Source organism: Salmo salar, chromosome ssa01 (assembly GCF_905237065.1).
Source record: "Salmo salar chromosome ssa01, Ssal_v3.1, whole genome shotgun sequence".
Taxonomy (NCBI): Eukaryota; Metazoa; Chordata; class Actinopteri; order Salmoniformes; family Salmonidae; genus Salmo; species Salmo salar.
The window spans coordinates 75,611,216-75,632,965 of record NC_059442.1 but is presented as its reverse complement, the minus strand read 5'-3'; the positions used below and the strand labels follow the sequence as shown (position 1 = coordinate 75,632,965).

The window sequence follows — 21,750 nt, the reverse complement described above, 5'->3', positions numbered from 1 at the left end:
CTACAGTTACCCCTTCTCCCTACTCCTGCACCCCTCCTCCCATCCCCTACCCCCTCCACTGGACCCCTAATAGCGTGCTCTTAAAATGTCCAATATGTTTATATTTTAACAAGTTGTCCAGACCTCGTTAGGCACAAGTAGTCCTGGCATTAATCATCCTCCACTCTCTCAGCACCCTGGCGAGGTAAAGTAGTCCCTCTGCTGCTAAGCTGTAATGTGTCTTGATGACATCTGGAAACCAATTCCACAGGACAGATCGGATTTATGGCAAAACGTTGTCACTGCCAAAAGCTGACAATGGCAGTGCACTGCCAATAGACCGCCATTACTGCCAATAGTAATGTCAATGTAATATACTGGTAATGTCTCTCATTTGCTAGGTATAACACAAGGTATATGCCAAGAACCACTAATTTCCTACTTCCTAGCTCCCGTCCCTTGTTTGCATCTCTCTCGTCTCTCTCTGCTTCTTGGCTTATGTCTTTCCCTTCTCCTCTCTTGCCTCGCTCCTCCTATGTCTCCTCTCTCTCTCCTCTCTTACTCTCCCCCTCTTCTCCTGCCCTCTCACCTCCTCTCCTGCCCTCTCACCTCCTCTCCTCTCCTCTCCTCTACTCTCCTCTCTTCTCCTCTCCTCTCCTCTCCTCTCCTCTCCTCTCCTCTCCTCTCCTCTCCTCTCCTCTCCTCTCCTCTCCTCTCCTCTCCTCTCCTCTCCTCTCCTCTCCTCTCCTCTCCTCTCCTCTTGTCATATCACTGAAAGACATGCTCAATTGTCAGATGGACATTTGACTTTCTAGTGGCGGTGGAAAAAGCTGCCTGTTCTTCTGGAGCCAACTAGGAGCGCGTGGTGACAACCTTGGGAAAACATGACTCCATGCCTGGACCTGTCCCCATCCCCGACACTAAACTCACACTCTGTAAATGAAAGCTATACAAATACACACACACAAACACACGCACGGAAACACACACAACCCACACCCTAAAACTGTATATTAACTCCTACACACCAGGTGTGAGGAAAAACGAGGGCCTTAATTCTCCATGAAAGGCACAGTGGGGCAGTAAAGCCATGTAGAGGCTGAACACAGACGACAATGGCTCGCTCATACAGGACACCCATGGGACGGATCATACTACACTGTACTACACTGTAGTAACTACAGCGTTCAAATTAAACACTACAGTGGGAAAAAGATCTAGGTCTAGTCACAGTCAAACTCTCTGTGTTTCTGCCTCTCTGTCTAATAACCTTGTCTCTCTCTCTCCGTTGGTTGGCTAAGTAAGTTAGTTGTAACTCATGTCACCCTACACACATTTGACAGTATATACAGTGCATTTGGAAAGTATTCAGACCCTTTGACTTTTTCCATATTTTGTTATGTTACAGCCTTATTCTAAAATGTATTAAATTGTTTTTTCCCTCGTCAATCTACACAAAATACTGCATAATGACAAATCAAAAACTGGTGTTTAGACATTTTCGCAAATTAATAATAAAAAATAAATAATGAAATATCACCTTTACATAAGTATTCAGACCCTTTACTCAGTACTTTGTTGAAGCACCTTTGGCAGTGATTACAGCCTCGAGTCTTCTTGGGTATGACACTACAAGCTTGGCACACCTGTATTTGGGGAGTTTCTCCCATTTTTCTCTGCAGATCATCTCAAGCTCTGTCAGGTTGGATGGGGAGCGTCGCTGCAGAGCTATTTTCAGGTCTCTCCAGAGATGTTCTATCAGGTTCAAGTCTGGGCTCTGGCTGGGCCCCTCAAGGACATTCAGAGACTTGTCCTGAAGCCACTCCTGCGTTGTCTTGTCTGTGTGCTTAGGGTTGTTGTCCTGTTGGAGGGTGAGTGAGAGATTTACCAACAACTATGAGACAGGGAGGAGGTGAGGGCTCTGGAAGTGTGGTGTCAGGAAAATAAACTCTCACTTAACGTCAACAAAGCAAAGGAGATGATCCTTCGCCCCAATCTGAGGTCCTGAGCGCTCTGGATCAGGTTTTCATCAAGGATCTCTCTGTACATTGCTCCATTCATCTTTCCATCAATCTTTACTAGTCTCCCAGTCCCTGCCACTGAAAAACATCCCCACAGCATGATGCTGCCACCACCATGCTTCACCGTAGGGATGGTGTCAGGTTTCTTCCAGATGTGACGCTTGGCATTCAGGCCAGAGAGTTCAATCTTGGTTTCATCAGACCAGAGAATCTTGTTTCTCATGGTCTGAGAGTCCTTTAGGTGCCTTTTGGCAAACTTCAAGCGGGCTGTCATGTGCCTTTTACTGAGGATTGACTTCCGTCTGGTCACTCTACCATAAAGGCCTGATTGGTGGAGTGCTGCAAAGATGGTTGTCCTTCTGGAAGGTTCTCCATCTCCACAGAGGAACTCTGGAGAGCTGTCAGTGACCATTGGGTTTTTGGTCACCTCCCTGACCAAGGCCTTTCTCCCCGATTGCTCAATTTGGCTGGGCGGTCAGCTCCAGGAAGAGCCTTGGTGTTCCAAACGTTTTCCATTTAAGAACAATGGAGGCCACTGTGTTCTTGGGGACCTTCAATGCTGCAGACATTTGTTTGTACCCTTCCCCAGATCTACGCCTCGACACAATCCTGTCTCAGAGCTCTAAGGACAATTTCTTCGACCTCATGGCTTGGTTTTTGCTCTGACATGCACTGTCAACTGTGGGACCTTATATAGACTGGTGTGTGCCTTTCCAAATCATGTCCAATCAATTGAATTTACCACAGGTGGAGTCCAATCAAGTTGTAGAAACATCTCAAGGATGATCAATGGAAACAGGATGTATCTGAGCTCAATTCTGAGTCTCATATCAAAGGGTCTGAATACTTTTAGAATGCGCTGTATAATACACACACAGCTGCAGACATATTTGAGAAAAGCTCACTGAAAAGCCCGTGAAATTTGTAAAAAGCTCATTTTGTGAAAAGCGCCACTAACTTGGTGGATTGATTAATTGATTGATTCGTACATTGTAGCAAAGCTGGACATGTCTTAGTCTCTCCTCTCTAACTCTCTAGTCTGTATCAGAGACTCTGGCTGGGTGATAGATTAGCTCACATGGAGCTCACCTTGAGATGAGAGAAGCAAGATGAGTGCTCCATCATTCACTGTCAACGTAGATGCAAGCACACACATACTCTAGCGAACTCACACACACACACACACACACACACACACACACACACACACACACACACACACACACACACACACACACACACACACACACACACACACACACACACACACACACAATGATGCCACATACACACAACCACATACACCACAGATATATGAGAACTTCATAGAAAATTGATGTCCACACACACACAAACACTGCCTGTGTGTGTACTGGGGCCCACCCCTCGGGGCCCACCCTCCTCTCACAGGAAGCAGCTTGCCTCAAGTTTGTGTAAATTTAGTCAGGGAAGAGGCCTGAGTGCTGGCAATCACACACACATACACACACACATATGCACACAAACATGCAGGCACACCAGCATTACCGCACTGCTGCATGTGAGGCTACGGCTACTCTCTACAAAGAGGAGAGAAAGAGGGAGTGACAGGAGATAAGAGATCAGACATGGGAAAGAGGGAGAGAAGGGAGAGTGAACGAGAGAAGGGAGATGTAACAGGAGAGATAGATCACGTCTCATGTTTTATTTCACTAACTAACATGTAACTCAATAATGAACCTCACAAGGATAAAATCCCACGTCCATTAATGGGTATAAAGCAACTGAAAATAAGGGAAGGGAGATTTACATATTCTTAACTTCGTCTGCGAGTTTGATGCTTGAACTGTCCCTGTCTGTTTGTCCAGGTGGCTATTGTCTGAATCAAAGTGGAGTGGTATTTTGGGGCAAAGTGAGCATTTCTAATTTCTATTCACCGAGACAAATCAAGTGGCACGGCTTCAAAGCTTCTCCGGGACTAAGAACATTTGCACAGAACTGCTCTGAACACATCCACATAAACTCATGCACGGACGCACGCACACACACACACAGGACTTCTGAGGGAATCCAAGTTTAGCTTACAAACTGACTTAGCTCACAGGTTTGGGCTTATTCCAAATGACTTCCAGTTCATAGCAAAGGAAAACTGTTCTGAGCCACAATCAAACAAGTCGCCAAGTATAAAATGAAAACCAAATGAGGGAAATATAGAGAGGAAATTGATTTCATATGATGATGACTATCATAATGTGTATGACTACAGTACATTACACTTGAATCACTCTATGGTTCAAGTGTTCCAAACTATTATCTCACAGTTCGAAGGCTAGTTCACCCTTACATTGCCTACACAGCAAATTGGCCAGTGTTGCCTAGTGTTGATTTTTCAGTGAAACATTTCTAGTGTTGATTCAGGTGTTAAATTAACTCTGTAAGTGTTAAATTAACACTCATTGGTGTAAAAGAACCCCAGTGTTGGTGTTAATAACCAGTAATAAACCATAACCACAACCATCATTATCATATTTCCCAGCATGTTCTATTGCAGGTTGATTTTGAAAATATATTTTTTCAATATCTATGTTTTTGCATGTAAATTGATTGATGAATTAATCTTATGCTGCTCAAATATAAGTAACATACATTTTGTTAAACTAATCCAATGTGTTACTTTGACTTATTGCACCCGTTACAGAAATGGTTCCAGTTTAGATGCTTTAGGTAGTCTCATATCTTAGTATTTCCAATCCGGTAGTCATTCTGAATGCAGGTTGCTGGTGAATAAAAATGTCAAATGTTGGATATCTCCACTCTGGATGGATTCCAATAGGAATTATATATCGCTTTGCAAGCCTGCATAATGTGACTTGCGGGCCTAATGTTGCCTGTAAACCATGAGATTCAGGCTGCTGTATTAGGGTAAAACTATGCCCTCGAAATAAGGCCTTATGAAATACACTACATGACCAAAAGTATGTGGACACCTGTTCGTCGAACATCTCATTCCAAAATTATGGGCATTAATATGAAATTGGTCCCCCCTTTGCTGCTATAACAGCCTCCACTCCTCCAGGCTTTCTACTAGATGTTGGAACATTGCTGCGGGGATTTGCTTCCATTCAGCCACAAGAACATTAGTGAGGTTGGGCACTAATGTTGGGCGATTAGGCCTAGCTCGCAGTCTGCGTTCCAATTCATCCCAAAGATATTTGATGGGGTTGAGGTCAGTGCTCTGTGCAGGTCAGTCAAGTTCTTCCACACCGATCTCGACAAACCATTTCTGTACGGACCTCGCTTTGTGCATGGTGGCATTGTCATGCTGAAAAAAGGAAAGGGCTTTCCCCAAACTGTTGCAACAAAGTCGGAAGGACAGAATCGTCTGGAATGTCATTGTATGCTGTGGCTTTAAGATTTCCCTTCAGTGGAACTAAGAGGCCTAGCTCGAACCATGAAAAACAGTCCCAGACCATTATTTCTCCTCCACTAAACTTTACAGTTGGCACTATGGTAGCATTCTCCTGGCATCCGCCAAACCCAGATTCGTTCGTCGGACTGCCAGATGTTGACACGTGATTCCTCACTCCAAAGAACTGGTTTCCAATGCCACAGAGTCCAACGGCTGCGAGCTTTACACCACTCCAGCCGACGCTTGGCATTGCGCATGGTGATCTTAGGCTTGTGTGCGGCTGGTCGGCCATGGAAACCCAATTCATGAAGCTCCCGATGAACAGTTCTTGTGCTGACATTGCTTCCAAAGGCAGTTTGGAACTAGGTAGTGAGTGTTGCAACTGAGTAGAGATGATTTTTACGTGCTATGCACTTCAGCACTCAGCAGTCCTGTCTGTGAGCTTGTGTGGCCTACCACTTCGTGGCTGAGCCGTTGTTGCTTCATAGACATTTCCACTTCACAATAACAGCACTTACAGTTGACTGGGGAAGTTCTAGCAGGACAGAAATTTACGGAACTGAATTGTTGGAAAGGTGGCATCCTATGACGGTGCCACGTTGAAAGTCACTGAGCTCTTCAGTACAGGCCATTCTACTGACAATGTTTCTGTATGGAGATTGCAGGGCTGTGTGCTCGATTTTATATACTTGTCAGCAACAGGTGTGGCTGAAATAGCCGAATCCACTCATTTGAAGGGGTGTCCACATACTTTTGTATATATAGTGTATGTGCTAAACCTAACCATGAACACTGATCTGAGGTCAGTTCTGTGTCTTTTACCCTTAAATGGTTACAGTAAGTAATTGGGGAGGGTATGCTGATCCTAAACCAGTGCTAGGCCAGACATGCTAGGTTATACCGTATGCTGCAGTCCATATGTGTTTACATTAGAGTGAATGGAGTCTCCAAACATTACCAACCTCTCTGGCTGTGTGTAAACATAAACACACGCACACATGCACACACAGTGATGCAAGCCTATGCTCGCTTCAAGGCAAGCAACAATAAACCATGCCCGAGAGCACCAGCAGTTCTGGATGACTGTCTGAGCTCGCTCTCCGTAGTCAATGTGAGTAGGACCTTTAAACAGGCCGCTGGGCCATATGGAGTACCGGGACGCGTACTCAGAGCATGCACTTATCAGCTGGCAAGTTCAATCTCTCCCTGACCCAGTCTGTAATACCTGCATGTTTCAAGCAGACCACCATAGTCCCTGTGCCCAAGAACGCAAAGATAAACCTGACTATCGCCCCGTAGCACTCACATCTGTAGCTATGAAATGCTTCGAAAGGCTGGTCATGGCTCACATCAACACGATTATCCCAGAAACCCAGGACCCACTCCAATTCGCATACTGCTCCAACAGATCCACAGATGATGCAATCTCTATTGCATTCTATACTGCCCTTTCCCACCTAGACAAAAGGAACACCTATGTGAGAATGCTATTCATTGACTACAGCTCAGCGTTCAACACCATAATACCCTCAAAGCTCATCACTAAGCTAAGGATGCTAGGACTGCAACTGGATTCTGGACTTCCTGACGGGCCGCCCCCAGGTGGTAAGGGTAGGTAACAACACATCCGCCACGCTGATCCCCAACACGGGGGCCCCTCAGGGGTGCATGCTTAGTCCCCTCCTGTACTCCCTGTTCACTCATGACTGCATGGCCTGGCACGACTCCAACACCATCATTAAGTTTTCCGATGCCACAAAATTGGTAGGCCTGATCACCGACAACGATGAGACAGCCTATAGGGAGGAGGTCAGAGACCTGGCTGTATGGTGCCAGGACAACAACCTCTCCCTCAACATGATCAAAACAAAGGAGATGATTGTGGACTACAGGAAAAGGAGGACCGAGCACGTCCCCATTCACATCGACGGGGCTGTAGTGGAGCAGGTTGAGAGCTGTTCCTTGGTGTCCACATCACCAAAAAACTATCATGGTCCAAACACACCAAGACAGTCGTGAAGAGGACATGACAAAGCCTATTCCCCCTCAGGAGACTGAAAAGATTTGTCATGTGTCCTCAGATCCTCACAAAGTTCTACAGCTGCACCATCGAGAGCATCGTGAACAGTTGCATCACTGCCTGGTATGGCAACTGCTCGGCCTCCGACTGCAAGGCACTAAGGAAGGTAGTGCGTACGGCCCAGGACATCACTGGGGCCAAGCTTCCTGCCATCCAGGACCTCTATACCAGGCGGTGTCAGAGGAAGGCCCACAAAATGGTCAAAGACTCCAGCCACCCTAGTCATAGACTGCTCTCTCTGCTACCGCACGGTAAGTGGCAAGTCTAGGTCCAAAAGGCTCTCTTAACAGCTTCTACCCCAAGCCATAAGACTCCTGAACAGCTAATCAACTGGCTACCCAGACTATTTGCATTGCCCACCCCTCCCTCTTTTACAATGCTGATACTCTCTGTTTATTATCTATGCATAGTCACTTTAACTCTACCTACATGTACATATTACCTCAATTACCTTGACTAATTGGTGCCCCCGCACATTGACTCTGTACCGGTACCCCATGTATATAGCCTCTCTATTGTTATTTTACTACTGCTCTTTAAGTATTTGTTAGTTTTATTTTTTATTTAACACATCTTTTTCTTCAAACTGCATTGTTGGTTAAGGGCTTATAAGTTGTATTTGGCGCATGTGACAAATAATATTTGATTTGTTTTTAAGGCAGGACCCACTAATTTCATTCATACTGACAAATAAGAAATGCCACATTATCCCTGTCAATAGTTGGGAGAAGAATGATTGCATCGCACCCTACCTCAGACTGTCAGGATGTTCATTTTCTAGCTCACAAACTACATTCCTTTGCTGCAATGATTTCTTTGATTAATTATTTTCTGTCACTTTTGTCTTGCATGATCTATTTAGTGCTCCTGTGTCCTGCTCCTAGAGATCAAGCAGTTTTGGAAATAGTACCCAATTGTCATACTTGAGTAAAAGTAAAGATTCCTTAAAAGAAAATGAAAGTCACCCTGTAAAATACTACTTGATTAAAAGTCTAAAAGTATTTGATTTTAAATATACTTAAGCATCAAAAGTAAATGTAATCGCTAAAATATACTTAAGTATCAAAAGCCAAAATAAAAGTATAAATCCTTTCAAATTCCTTATATTAAGCAAACTAGACGGCATGATTTTATAGTTTTTTAAAATTTACGGATAGCCAGGGGCACACTTAAACAGTCAGACATAATTTACAAACGACGCATTTGTGTTCAGTGAGTCTGCCAGATCAGAGGCAGTAGAGATGACCAGGGATGTTGATAAGTGCGTGAATTAGACAATTTTCCTGTCCTGCTAAGAATTCAAAATGTAATGAGTACTTTTGGGTGTCAGGGAAAATGTAAGGACTAAAAAGTACATTATTTTCTTTAGGAATATAGTGGAGTAAAAGTAAAAGTTGTCAAAAATATAAATAGTAAAGTAAAGTACAGATACCGCCAAAAAACTACTTATGTAGTACTTTAAAGTATTTTTTTAGTGCTTTGACCTCTTTCTCCCCTCTCTCCAGATGAAATCTTGCGACTTGTGACGGCCGGCCGCCCAACAACCTGCCCGCTTGACCCTATCCTCTCCTCTCTTCTCCAGACCATTTCCGGAGACCTTCTCCCTTACCTCACCTCGCTCATCAACTCATCCTTGACCGCAGGCTACGTCCCTTCCGTCTTCAAGAGAGCGAGAGTTGCACCCCTTCTCAAAAAACCTACACTCGATCCCTCCGATGTCAACAACTACAGACCAGTATCCCTTCTTTCTTTTCTCTCCAAAACTCTTGAGAGTGCCGTCCTTGGCCAGCTCTCTTGCTATCTCTCTCAGAATGACCTTCTTCATCCAAATCAGTCAGGTTTCAAGACTGGTCATTCAACTGAGACTGCTCTTCTCTGTGTCACGGAGGCGCTCCGCACTGCTAAAGCTAACTCTCTCTCCTCTGCTCTCATCCTTCTAGACCTATCTGCTGCCTTTGATACTGTGAACCATCAGATCCTCCTCTCAACCCTCTCCGAGTTGGGCATCTCCGGCGCGGCTCACTCTTAGATTGCGTCCTACCTGACAGGTCGCTCCTACCAGGTGGCGTGGTGAGAATCCGTCTCCGCACCACGTGCTCTCACCACTGGTGTCCCCCAGGGCTCAGTTCTAGGCCATCTCCTATTCTCGCTATACACCAAGTCACTTGGCTCTGTCATATCTTCACATGGTCTCTCCTATCATTGCTACGCAGACGACACACAATTAATCTTCTCCTTTCCCCCTTCTGATAACAAGGTGGCGAATCGCATCTCTGCATGTCTGGCAGACAACTCAGTGTGGATGACGGATCACAACCTCAAGCTGAAAAAAGGCAAGACAGAGCTGCTCTTCCTCCCGGGGAAGGACTGGCCGTTCCATGATCTCGCCATCACGGTTGACAACTCCATTGTGTCCTCCTCCCAGAGTGCTAAGAGCCTTGGCGTGACCCTGGACAACACCCTGTCGTTCTCCGCTAACATCAAGGCGGTGACCCGATCCTGTAGGTTCATGCTCTACAACATTTGCAGAGTACGACCCTGCCTTACACAGGAAGCGGCGCAGGTCCTAATCCAGGCACTTGTCATCTCCCGTCTGGATTACTGCGGGGCTCCCTGCCTGTGCCATTAAACCCCTACAACTCATCCAGAATGCCGCAGCCCGTCTGGTGTTCAACCTTCCCAAGTTCTCTCACGTCACCCCGCTCCTCCGCACACTCCACTGGCTTCCAGTTGAAGCTCGCATCTGCTACAAGACCATGGTGCTTGCCTACGGAGCTGTGAGGGGAACGGCACCTCCGTACCTTCAGGCTCTGATCAGTCCCAACACCCAAAGAAGGGCACTGCATTCATCCACCTCTGGCCTGCTCGCCTCCCTACCTCTGCGGAAGCACAGTTCTCGCTCAGCCCAGTCAAAACTGTTCGCTGTTCTGGCACCCCAATGGTGGAACAAGCTCCCTCACGACACCAGGACAGCGGAGTCAATCACCACCTTCCGGAGACACCTGAAACCCCACCTCTTTAAGGAATACCTGGGATAGGATAAAGTAATCCTTCTAACCCCCCCCCTACCCTCCACCCCCCCAAAAAAGATATAGCTGTACTATTGTAAAGTGGTTGTTCCACTGGATATCATAAGGTGAATGCACCAATTTGTAAGTCGCTCTGGATAAGAGCGTCTGCTAAATACGTAAATGTAAATGTAAATGTTTCCTTAAGGAATTTACACCACTGCAACCAAGTGCTATTCACTAAGCATTGGCTGATTCACTCACCTGTGAGGAGAACCATCCTACTCCAGTTTGAACTAGCACTGCAGTCACTATTTGGACATTGGGAAAATATATGCATTTGCCTGTTGTCTTTTCTTTGTGGGTTTTGTCTTAAACACTCTAGTGCATTTTAGAGTTGAAGAACACCAACTACAGATAGATGTGCTTGTTTGAGCATCTCCAATACTAAATTAAATGTAGAATCAGTGTAACAGGTGACAAACAGATTATTTTACTACTGTAACAAGCAGTGGGGAGAATTCTATTGTCCCTGTCAAGAGCCCAGGCTTTTGCCATAGTAGATGGTACAGTTCTCGTCTCTGGACCACAAAAGCTTTGGATTGCATTCTGCCAAGGCACTTGTCTCTCTCCACATCGGTCAGCTACCTTGGTGCCAGGGTGGGATCCTTTCGATATGCCTATGGGGCCTGGGCACACAAATGCTCCTAGAGAGAAGGGGGAATACTGAAGCATGCTTTGATGACAGTTATACAGTCTCCATCAGAGGCCCAGACTTTCGGTATAGATGGTAAAGCTCTCATTTCTGTACTGCAACACTGTACGATTGTGCCCTCCACGGCACTTGACATGCATTGATTGGTAGGTTATACTATACTTAGATACTACAAATACTGCCTGAGACACCTTTGCTATTTGTCTCACCGATCAACAAATACTATTTGACATGGAGTTCTTTGTTTGTATGTACAGTATGTATGAAATGTACATTTTGGAAAAAACGTCTCACACTCAGTTAAAAAGGATCTGACCCTTTTTTTCCAATTTTTGCCTAAAATGGCATACTCAAATCTAATTGCCTGTAGCTCAGGACCTGAAGCAAGGATATGCATATTCTTGATACCATTTGAAAGGAAACACTTTGAAGTTTGTGGAAATGTGAAATTAATGTAGGAGAATATGACACATTAGATCTGGTAAAAGATAATACAAAGAAAAAAAAAAGTGTATTTTTTTTTCATCTTTGAAATGCAAGAGAAAGGCCTAATGTATTATTCCAGGTTAGGTGCAATTTAGATTTTGGCCACTAGACGGCAGAAGTGTGTGTGCAAAGTTTAAGACTGATCCAAGGAACCATTGCATTTATGTTCAAAATGTTGTATCAAGTCTGCCCAAATGTGCCTAATTGGTTTATTGATACCTTTTCAAGTTCATAACTGTGCAATCTCCTCAAACAATAGCATGGTATTATTTCACTGTAATATCTACTGTAAATTAGACAGTGCAGTTAGATTAACAATAATTTAAGCTTAAATTCTTGTTAATCTAACTGCACTGTCTAATTTACAGTAGATATTACAGTCTATGTCCTGGGAAATGTCCTGGGAAATGTTTATGTCCTGGGAAATGTTATTGTTACTTACAACCTCATGCTAATCACATTAGCCTACGTTAGCTCAACCGTCCCGCGGGGAAGACACCCGTAGAGCAGGTATTCCCGTAGAGCAGGTATTCCCAAAGCGTCGGAAGTACGCCAAATAAAAATGTGATTCACATAATTTTTTTTCACATTTTCAAACAGTACATTTATATTTTCCAACGGGGCTATACATTTGGCTGAGTTTCTTTGCTTGCCTGAGTAGCCTCGTTTCACTGCCAAAAAACAGTGTTCAGTGAAATAACACAATGTCAAATACAAGTAGCCTAGTCAAATAATTAACATCCAATCACATTAACCGTTACACTCTCGTGGGAAACCTTCACTCTTGCGCAGACATTTAGAAACAAAACATGACAATTTGAAAAATAAGCCACAGAAGTTTTTTGAGCGAGAATAAAGTCAATTTTCGAGTAGTAAGACATGTATAAAAGCAACAGATACCATTAATAAGAAGAGGCTAGAATCGTCTTATATGGTGAGCTACCGAGTGGCTAGGACAGGCAAGACCCATAGCACTGTGAAGGACTTAATTCTTCCTGCTGCCGCGGATATGGCTGGAACAATGCTGGGGGAAAAGGCCAAAAAAAGTATACAGACAATGCCTTCATAAAACAACACTGTTTCACGACGCATCAGTGACATGGAAGGAGATGTTTTTAAACAATTACTGCTTCGCATACAAGCCAGTGAATTATATGTTACAGCTGGATGAGTCAACATACGTGGTGAGCCTGGCACAGCTCCTGGTATACAGTTGAAGTTGGAAGTTTACATACACCTTAGCCACATACAATTAAACTCAGTTTTTCACAATTACTGACATTTAATCCTAGTAAAAATGACACGTCTTAGGTCAGTTAGGATCACCACTTTATTTTAAGAATGTGAAATGTCAGAATAATAGTAACGAGAATTATTCATTTCAGCTTTTATTTATTTAATCACATACCCAGTGGGTCAGAAGTGTACATACACTCAATTAGTATTTGGTAGCATTGCCTTTAAATTGTTTAACTTGGGTCAAACGTTTCGGGTAGCCTTCCACAAGCTTCCGACAATAATTTGGGTGAATATTGGCCCATTCCTCCTGACAGAGCTGGTGTAACTGAGTCAGGTTTGTAGGCCTCCTTGCTCACACATGCTTTTTCAGTTCTGCCCACACATTTTCTATAGGATTGAGGTCAGGGCTTTGTGATGGCCACTCCAATACCTTGAATTTGTTGTCCTTAAGCCATTTTGCCACAACTTTGGAAGTATGCTTGGGGTCATTGTCCATTTGGAAGACCCATTTGCGACCAAGCTTAAACTTCCTGACTGATGTCTTGAGATGTTGCTTCAATATATCCACATAATTTTCCTCCTCATGATGCCATCTATTTTGTGAAGTGCACCAGTCCCTCCTGCAGCAAAGCACCACCACAACATCTTGGCTTATTTCTTTTGATTTTCCCATGATGTCAGGCAAAGAGGCACTGAGTTTGAAGGTAGGCCTTGAAATACATCCACAGGTACACCTCCAATTGACTCAAATGATGTCAATTAGCCTATCAGAAGCTTCTAAAGCCATGACATTATTTTCTGGAATTTTCCAAGCTGTTTAAAGGCACAGTCAACTTAGTGTGTATGTAAACTTCTGACCCACTGGAATTGTGATACAGTGAATTATAAGTGAAATAATCTGTCTGTAAACAATTGTTGTAAAAATTACTTGTGTCATGCACAAAGTAGATGTCCTAACCGACTTGCCAAAACTATAGTTTGTTAACAAGACACTTGTGGAGTGGTTGAAAAACAAGTTTTAATGACTCCAACCTAAGTGTATGTAAACTTCCGACTTCAACTGTATGTCCGTTATGTTTATGGGGGGGGGGTCAATTAAGGAAGACATCCTCTTCTGCAAACCACTGGAAACCAGGACAACATGAGAGGATATTGTTAAAGTACTGGACAGCTTTGTGACCTCAAATGAACTTTGGTGGTCAAGATGTGTTGGCATCTGTACTGATGGCGCAAAAGCAATGACAGGGAGACATAGTGGAGTGGTAACCCGCATGCAAGCAGTTGCTCCCGACGCCACTTGGGTGCACTGCAGCATCCACCGAGAGGCTCTTGCTGCCAAGGGAATGCCTGACAGCTTGAAAGACGTTTTGGACACTACAGTGAAAATGCTTAACTTTGTTATAGCAAGGCCTCTGAACTCTCGTGTATTTTCTGCATTATGCAATGATATGGCCATGTAACGCTTTTACAACATATAGAAGTGCGCTGGTTATCATGGGGCAAAGTATTGACACATTTTTTTTTAATTGAGAGACGAGCTTAAAGTTTTCTTTACTGGCCATAATTTTCACTTGTCTAACTGCTTGCATGATAACGAGTTTCTCACAGGACTGGCCTATCTGGGTGATGTTTTTTCTCGCCTGAATTATCTGAATCTAGGATTAGAGGGACTCTCCTCAACTATATTTAATGTGCGGTACAAAATTGAGGCTATGATTAAGAAGTTGGAGCTCTTCTCTGTCTGCATTAACAAGGACAACACACAGGTCTTTCCATCATTGTATGATTGTTTTGTGTGCAAATGAACTCAAGCTTACGGACAATGTCAAATGTGATATAGCGAAGCACCTGAGTGAGCTGGGTGCGCAATTTCCCGAAACGGATGACACAAACAACTGGATTCGTTATCCCTTTCATGCCCTGCCTCCAATCCACTTACCAATATCTGAACATGGGAGCCTCATCGAAATTACAACAAGCGGTTCTGTGAAAATTTTATTTAATCAGAAGCCACTGCCACATTTCTGGATAGGGCTGCACTCACAGTTTCTTGCCTTGGCTAATTGTGCTGTTAAGACACGGATGCCCTTTGCAACCACGTACCTATGTGAGAGTGGATTCTCGGCCCTCACTAGCATGAAAACTAAATACAGGCACAGGCTGTATGTGGAAAATTATTTAAGACCGAGACTCTCTCCAATACAACCCAACATTGCAGAGTTATGTGCATCCTTTAAAGCACACCCTTCTCATTAAACTGTGGTGAGTTATTCACAATGTTTGATGAACAAATAAGGTTTTATATGTAAGATAGCTAAATAAAGAGCAAAATTATTGATTATTATTATATTATTATTTGTGCCTTGGTCCTATATGAGCTCTTTGTCACTTCCCACGAGCTGGGTTGAGACAAAAACTGACACTCATTCTTATATTTAATAAATGTATCGTATAGTGTGTGTGTGTGCAGGCTTACAATGATGGCAAAAAACAACATTTGAGAGTGCGCTGACCCTGGTGCTAGAGGGGGTACGCAGCTGGATGTTGAATGTTTAAAGGGGTACGGGACTATAAAAAGTTTGGGAACCACTGTTGTAGAGGTTAATAGAATAATGAACGTATTGGCAAGATTTTGGCACCATCAACTTTGATCTTAGTAGGAAAGTAATCATTTAAACCATCCTAAATATACTCACATTGACTGAACATTTATCTATATTCCTACAGGCTCTTTATCATTTTCCATACCTTATATTCCAATGCATCCAACCTTATGCATGTCCACCATGGTATTGGGCAGGTGCTATTCGAGAACTCTTCTGCTTATGTCACGTCCTGACCATAGTAAGATGTGATTTTCTATGGTAGAGTAGGTCAGGGGGTGACAGGGGGTGTTTTGTGTTTTTCTATTTTTATGTTTAAGTTATAGTTTTTCTATTTCTATGTTGTTGTTTTTTGGGTTGATCTCCAATTGGAGGCAGCTGGTCCTCGTTACCTCTGATTGGAGATCATATTTAAGTAGGGGTTTTTCTTCCTGGGTTTTGTGCGTGGTTATGTTTGTGAGTAGTGTTTGTTCTCCTCTGCGTCACGGTTTTTTTGGGGGGGTCGTCTATTCAGTTATTTTTATGTATTGCATGAGTTTCACAGAATAAATAAAATGTGGAACTATCAACATGCTGCGCTTTGGTCCGACCCTTTCGACAGCCGTGACAGCTTAAGAAATCAAACTCTGATTATCTTATTGCAGAGCACATTGTACAACTGTTTTTAGAGAATATATTATTACAATGTATGCTATACAGTGAGCTCCAAAAGTATTGGGATAGTGAATTTGTTTGTTTGTTTTGGCTCTGTACTCCAGCACGTTTGATTTGAAATGATATAATGACTATGAGGTTAAAGTGCAGACTGTCAGCTTTAATATGAGGGTATTTAAATCCATATCGGGCGAACCGTTGAGAAATTACAGCACTTTTTGTCGACCAAAAGTATTGGGAATAATTCACTTATGTGTATTAAAGTAGTAAAAAGTTAAGTATTTGGTCCCATATTCCTAGCACGCAATGACTATATTAAGCTTGTGACTCTACAAACTTGTTGGATGCATTTGCTGTTTGTTTTGGTTGTGTTTCAGATGATTTTGTGCCCAATAGAAATGAACGGTAAAAAATGTATTGTGTCATTTTGGAGTGACTTTTATTGTAAATAAGAATAGAATATGTTTCCACACCCTTCTACATTAATGTGGATTCTACCGTGATAATGGATACCCCTGAATGAATCGTGACTGATGATGAGTGAGAGTTAGTTACAGACGCACAAATGTCCTAACCCCAAGACAATCTAACCTCTCACCATTACAATAAAAAGGGAGGTTAGCATTTGTGGGGGGTATGAAATGTATGCCTCTGTAACTTTTGGTTCTCTAAAATAGAGGGACTATGTACAAGGAAGTGCTGTAATTTCTAAACGGTTTACCTGATCTGGACGAAAATACTGAGTCTGCACTTTAACCTCATAGTCACTGTTTAATTTCAAATCCAAAGTGCTGGAATACAGAGCCAAATCAACAAAAAATGTGTCACTGTCCCAATACTTTTGGAGCTCACTGTCCTTTTCCTGTGAAAATGCGCAAGAATAGAAGGTGCCAACAAATGTTATAGTCATCATAAGAATGGTTTACTGCCATATACAATAAATCTGCTCCCCCCTCGACGGGGATCGATCAACTTCATGTTTTAAGGCTTCGGCCCACCATCTACTTGGCCCGTGGTCTCTTTGGCCCTTGTGGGTGGAGGACAGCCGCAGGGACCCGGGAATCCCTCCTTATGTCACCTCCTTTGGTTCCCACAATTTGCGAGCACAGTATCCCTTTCTTTGTCATATAGTATATCAATGCAATCTCACCATCCAGTACATTCTATCCTCTCCAACTCTCCATCCTTTTTCTATCCTTAGCCCTTTACATGCTCTCTCTGCTCCCACTTCATTTAACCATATCTTATAGAGAACCTAGAGCAGACACACACACACACACCAAAAACTGCCACAGACCAGCAGACTACGCCCCACGTATTCTCTCAGTCAGTCCATAGCATAGCATCGCTAAAGGCATGACAACCAGGCCATGACAACTTCAAGAATTAGTGACAATAGCAAGCTGTCTCTAGACCCTATGTGGCTTTGGGGTCATGTGCACTAGCATCATAACTATGTTTATTTTTCAGCACGTACAGTATTCTCTAAAGAAAAGTAAATTGTCTTTGTCAATTTTACTTGAAGTTCTGCTTTTAAACTGCTCATAACAGTTATAAACAAGTTAGTGAATCACAAAAATAAGTAAAAAGTGATGAGGTTTATAAGTAGTTTCTAAGCAGTCTTTTCCAGTTTTAGCCTAAAGTTTACTCTACACCTTAGAGAAGTCTTACCTGAGCAGATGTTAGTGCGAGCAGTGACATGGGCCTCCTCTTCCTCAGCTCCATACACTTCCTCAGCTTACAGATCTGGTGTCCAGTCCTGCGATTCAGACAGCAGCTACACTGGCCACAGTTGATCTTCCTCAGGCACGGCTCACACCCTCCACAACTACTCCTCTTTTTCCTCTCCCTCCTCTGGTTGACTCGTGGAGGTCGGGGCAGAGATGTGCCCTCCTCCAGGGGTCTCGGGCCCAGGCTAGGGTGTCCAGGGGGGCTAGGGGCCCCATAGCCTTGCTCTGACTCTGTGTCGAAGGAGTAGGAGGATTGGGTGCTCTCTGAGCTGCAGGAGAATTTGGAGGTACAACTCTCCTGGTTAGGGATGGAGGAGGTCTTTGGCACTGAACCCAGATCAGATACAGAGACCGATGCAATGTCTGTGTTTGGTTCAGATCCAGTGTTTGTGTATGGGAGTGATGGTGGTGGCTCGTCTTGGTTGTTCGTGTTGTGAGTCTTTGGTACAGAACCTAGGTCAGATACAGAGACACACACGGTGTCTTTATCTGGTGCAGATCCAGTGGTGAAGAGGTCTATCTTTGTGTATGGGAGTGATGATGATGATGGTGGCGCTTCTGGGTTGTTGTTGTGGTTCTTTGGCACTGGACTTAGGTCTGGTACAGACACAGTGATGTTAACGTCTGTGTTTGATTGAGACAGAGTGGTGGGGACCTCCGCGTTCGTGTTCAGGTGTGACGAAGATGATGCAGATGATGAAGATGACATATATTTTGTGTTACTGTGATTGGATGACTCTTTGGTCTCTTCGTCCACTGGTCTGAGAAATTGTCTAGCCTCCAGAGAGATCGGGATCTCTAGGCTCTGACTGGGTGCTGGTTTTGCTGGGGTTACACACAGGGGCTTGTGGGGTTCACTAAGGAAGGCAACTGAGAGACTTAGTGATACTGGATGCATTGGGCTCACCTGTGATGTCTCATGGCAAGTAGTTGGGTCTTTTAAAGGTTTATGGATTTCAACAGTTTTGGTAGGTTGGATTGGTTTAACACCTTGGTTCAGAACCTTCATACCATGTGACACTGTGGGGTGAGGCGGAGAGGGCAGACGAAGGAGAGGGGGTGATGCCAGATCTGAGGTAGCTGGTTCAGAGACAGGTGAGGCATGGACAGGTGATTGCATCATCAACGTGTCATCCTGCGGAGTAGGCTTTTGGGGCTGAGCGACAGACATAATGGTGCTTGTGTCTGAAGGTCTGCTGATAACCTCTCCCTCCTTCTGTCTCTCGTTTTTCTCTTTTCTTTCCTCCGTCTCATTCACCTTGACTCTCTCCACTCTCTGCTTACCGTCTGCTTCCTTCTTTTCTTCATCTCTCTCTTCTTCCTGCTTCACTGTTTCCTCTCCTTCCTTCTCCAACCTCTCCCCTCCTCTCTGCTCGCCTGCATGGGTATCTCTCTCTCTTTGCTCCATCTCAATCTGCTCAGCTCCGAGGTTTATCTTGGCGTTGTCTTCACATTTAGGGCCAACTGACTCTTCCTGCCTGTCATCACTGGTAGAGTCACCAAGCTCATGGCTCAGGTTTAAAGAATTGCCCTCAGCAATATTGTTGATTAGCTTTTCCTGTTGTTGGTCAACACTGGTGGGCTCATCGAGGTCATAGTGGTTGCCCTCACCACTATGGCTGACAGTCTTATCGTGTGAGTCTGCCCCAACCGTTTCACCATTATGGGCAACTAACTCTTCCTGTTTGTCATCACTAGCCAAATCATCAGTCCTCAGGTTACGAGGTTTGCCCTCACTAGCATGGCCGACTCCCAGCTCCTGCTGGTCAACACAGGTAGTTTCATCAAGTTCAGTCCTCAGGTTAGGAAGTTTGCCCTTACCAACATGGCCAAATACTTTATTCCCTTGGTTAATCTCACTAGGGTCTACACTAACAGTGTCAGACTCCTCAGATCCTTTCTCAATCCCGCTCTTGCTCCCTCTCTGACCCACCGCTCCCCTCCCTCCCCTCACCCCCCTCCCCCTTGCTGTCTTCCCTCCTGTTCTAGGCTTTATTGCCAGGGGAGGAAACTGCTTGGCGCCCCCCATGCCCCTTAAGGATATCCTGCGCCCAGGGGGGTCCTCTCCCACACCATGCTGGAGCAGAGGATTACCCCAGCTCCTTAGCCTCACTGATCCTGTTATACCCACAGGGGCATGGTTAACCCTACCAGGGGATGCCCCCGGACCCTGACCGCCAAGCCTGCCAACCCCACTCCTCCCTGGGCTTCTGGCCGGCTGGGCCTGGGTCCTGGTTGTGGATCTTCGGGGTGGCTCTAAAGTTGACTGTGGACTCTGAAAGGCTTTTCCTCTGGGCTTGCTGGAATTCAGTCTCTTGGCGGTGGAGGTTGTTGTGGGTATCACCTTGCGGCCATTCCTTGTCAGTGGTGGGGGTTGTCTCTTAGGAGGTTTGGGAGTAGGAGGCATAGTGTATGATATGAGAGGGCGGAGATGGGGCAGTCGGCATGGGAACCAGGTGAATGGTTGTTAGCCCTGCTCCAATTTTCACTTTTTTTCTCTCTCCCTAAATTTTTTGGGGCACCAAAATTCTGAGTTATTTTCCCACCATGTTGAAAAAGATGTACAAGTACCTGGAGGGAATTGACAAAGAAAATAAAAATATGTTAAAAAAATTGGTTCGACATCTAGTGACTGCAAGTCCATGTTTGATTGACAACATAACTTTTTTTATTTCCTGAATAAAACATGCACGTTTTAGGTTTTTTTATGTACCATGTACAATAGCACCAAATTGTATAATTTGTAGCAAATGTTTGGAAATCTTAAATTGCATGTTGTTGCATTAGGGAATTAAGTGTGTGACTATTCAAATGTATGAGGTATCAGGTGTGACAATACGGGTTAGTTAGTTAGCTTGTCGAGTTACCAGCCATGTATTTCACTTTTAATTTATAATTTTCAATAAACTGGTCTTGTGAACCCACTCACTTCCTTAACGGAAGGAATGGCGCGGGTCTGCCATGCCAAAAAGAGTCAATTTCTGGCTAGGCACACACCGTCACAAGTTCACAACCTACACCTTGTCAAAGCAATTATCCGTGAAGTAAAACACATGCAAGAGATTACACCATTTCCTATAAATAAATAGTTCATTGCAATATGAATAGCTTTTAATATTCATCAATATATATGCTAAAGATCCTACTTCCGCCTGGCGGCGGTATTTATTTTCTATTTAAGCTAAGTCCTTTATTAACAGTTAAAACGCAGAGGAAAAGCTCTTTAAAAAGTATAGGTTGCTACACAGCACCGGACTTGTCTAGCTAGCTAGTTCTTTTCCGCACGAGTTTCGGACGGAAGCGTAATGACAATGTTGTAACCAGCTTGCAACATTGCCGCATCGAGTAGATTTTCTTGCAGTTGACCGAATGTCTGAAAAATATCGAGTATTTGACACTCGTGGCATTGGACGGCTGACTAAGCTATTCGTGAATGTCACCAAGAACATAGCATAATTAAGTGTTGTTGGTGTGGATTTTATTTACACGTTGACTTTAAAAGGCAGCTCAAATATTTTACATACCAGAGACAGTTGCACTGTCTGAATCGCTAATAATACTCCACTCCTGTTAGACACTGACGATCATTGTATTGGTTTCCCTCGGAAAATATGTCTGGTTCTTCTTTACCACACTGATAGATTGACACAATCTAGCAATAATTGTTATATCAAGCGGGTTTTGATAGTGTAAAACATGCATGTAGCCATACTGGATACAACACAATTTAAAGCGTAAATCCTTCTTGTGTCAATCCCTTCAGGGCAGCCCTCTCTCCCTCCTCTCCCAGATGCAACCTATCGAGTCAACTCAGCTCTGGAGTAAAGGGTTATCGGGAAAACCTGGA

At 44.0% G+C, this 21,750-nt stretch overlaps 1 protein-coding gene across 1 annotated transcript in view; it reads right to left on the bottom strand.

The window, feature by feature from the left end:
- tet1 (tet methylcytosine dioxygenase 1) overlaps positions 1-21,719 on the bottom strand; it is a 49,836-nt gene extending 28,117 nt beyond the window's left edge. Inside the window, exons 1-2 of the mRNA XM_014215163.2 lie at positions 21,428-21,719; positions 17,845-20,474 (exon numbers count right to left, since the gene is read on the bottom strand). Of these exons, the coding sequence (XP_014070638.2) occupies positions 17,845-20,310 (2,466 nt within the window). The 5' untranslated portion in view covers positions 20,311-20,474; positions 21,428-21,719. The remainder of the gene's footprint in view (positions 1-17,844; positions 20,475-21,427) is intronic.
- Between the last annotated feature and the right edge of the window lie 31 nt (positions 21,720-21,750).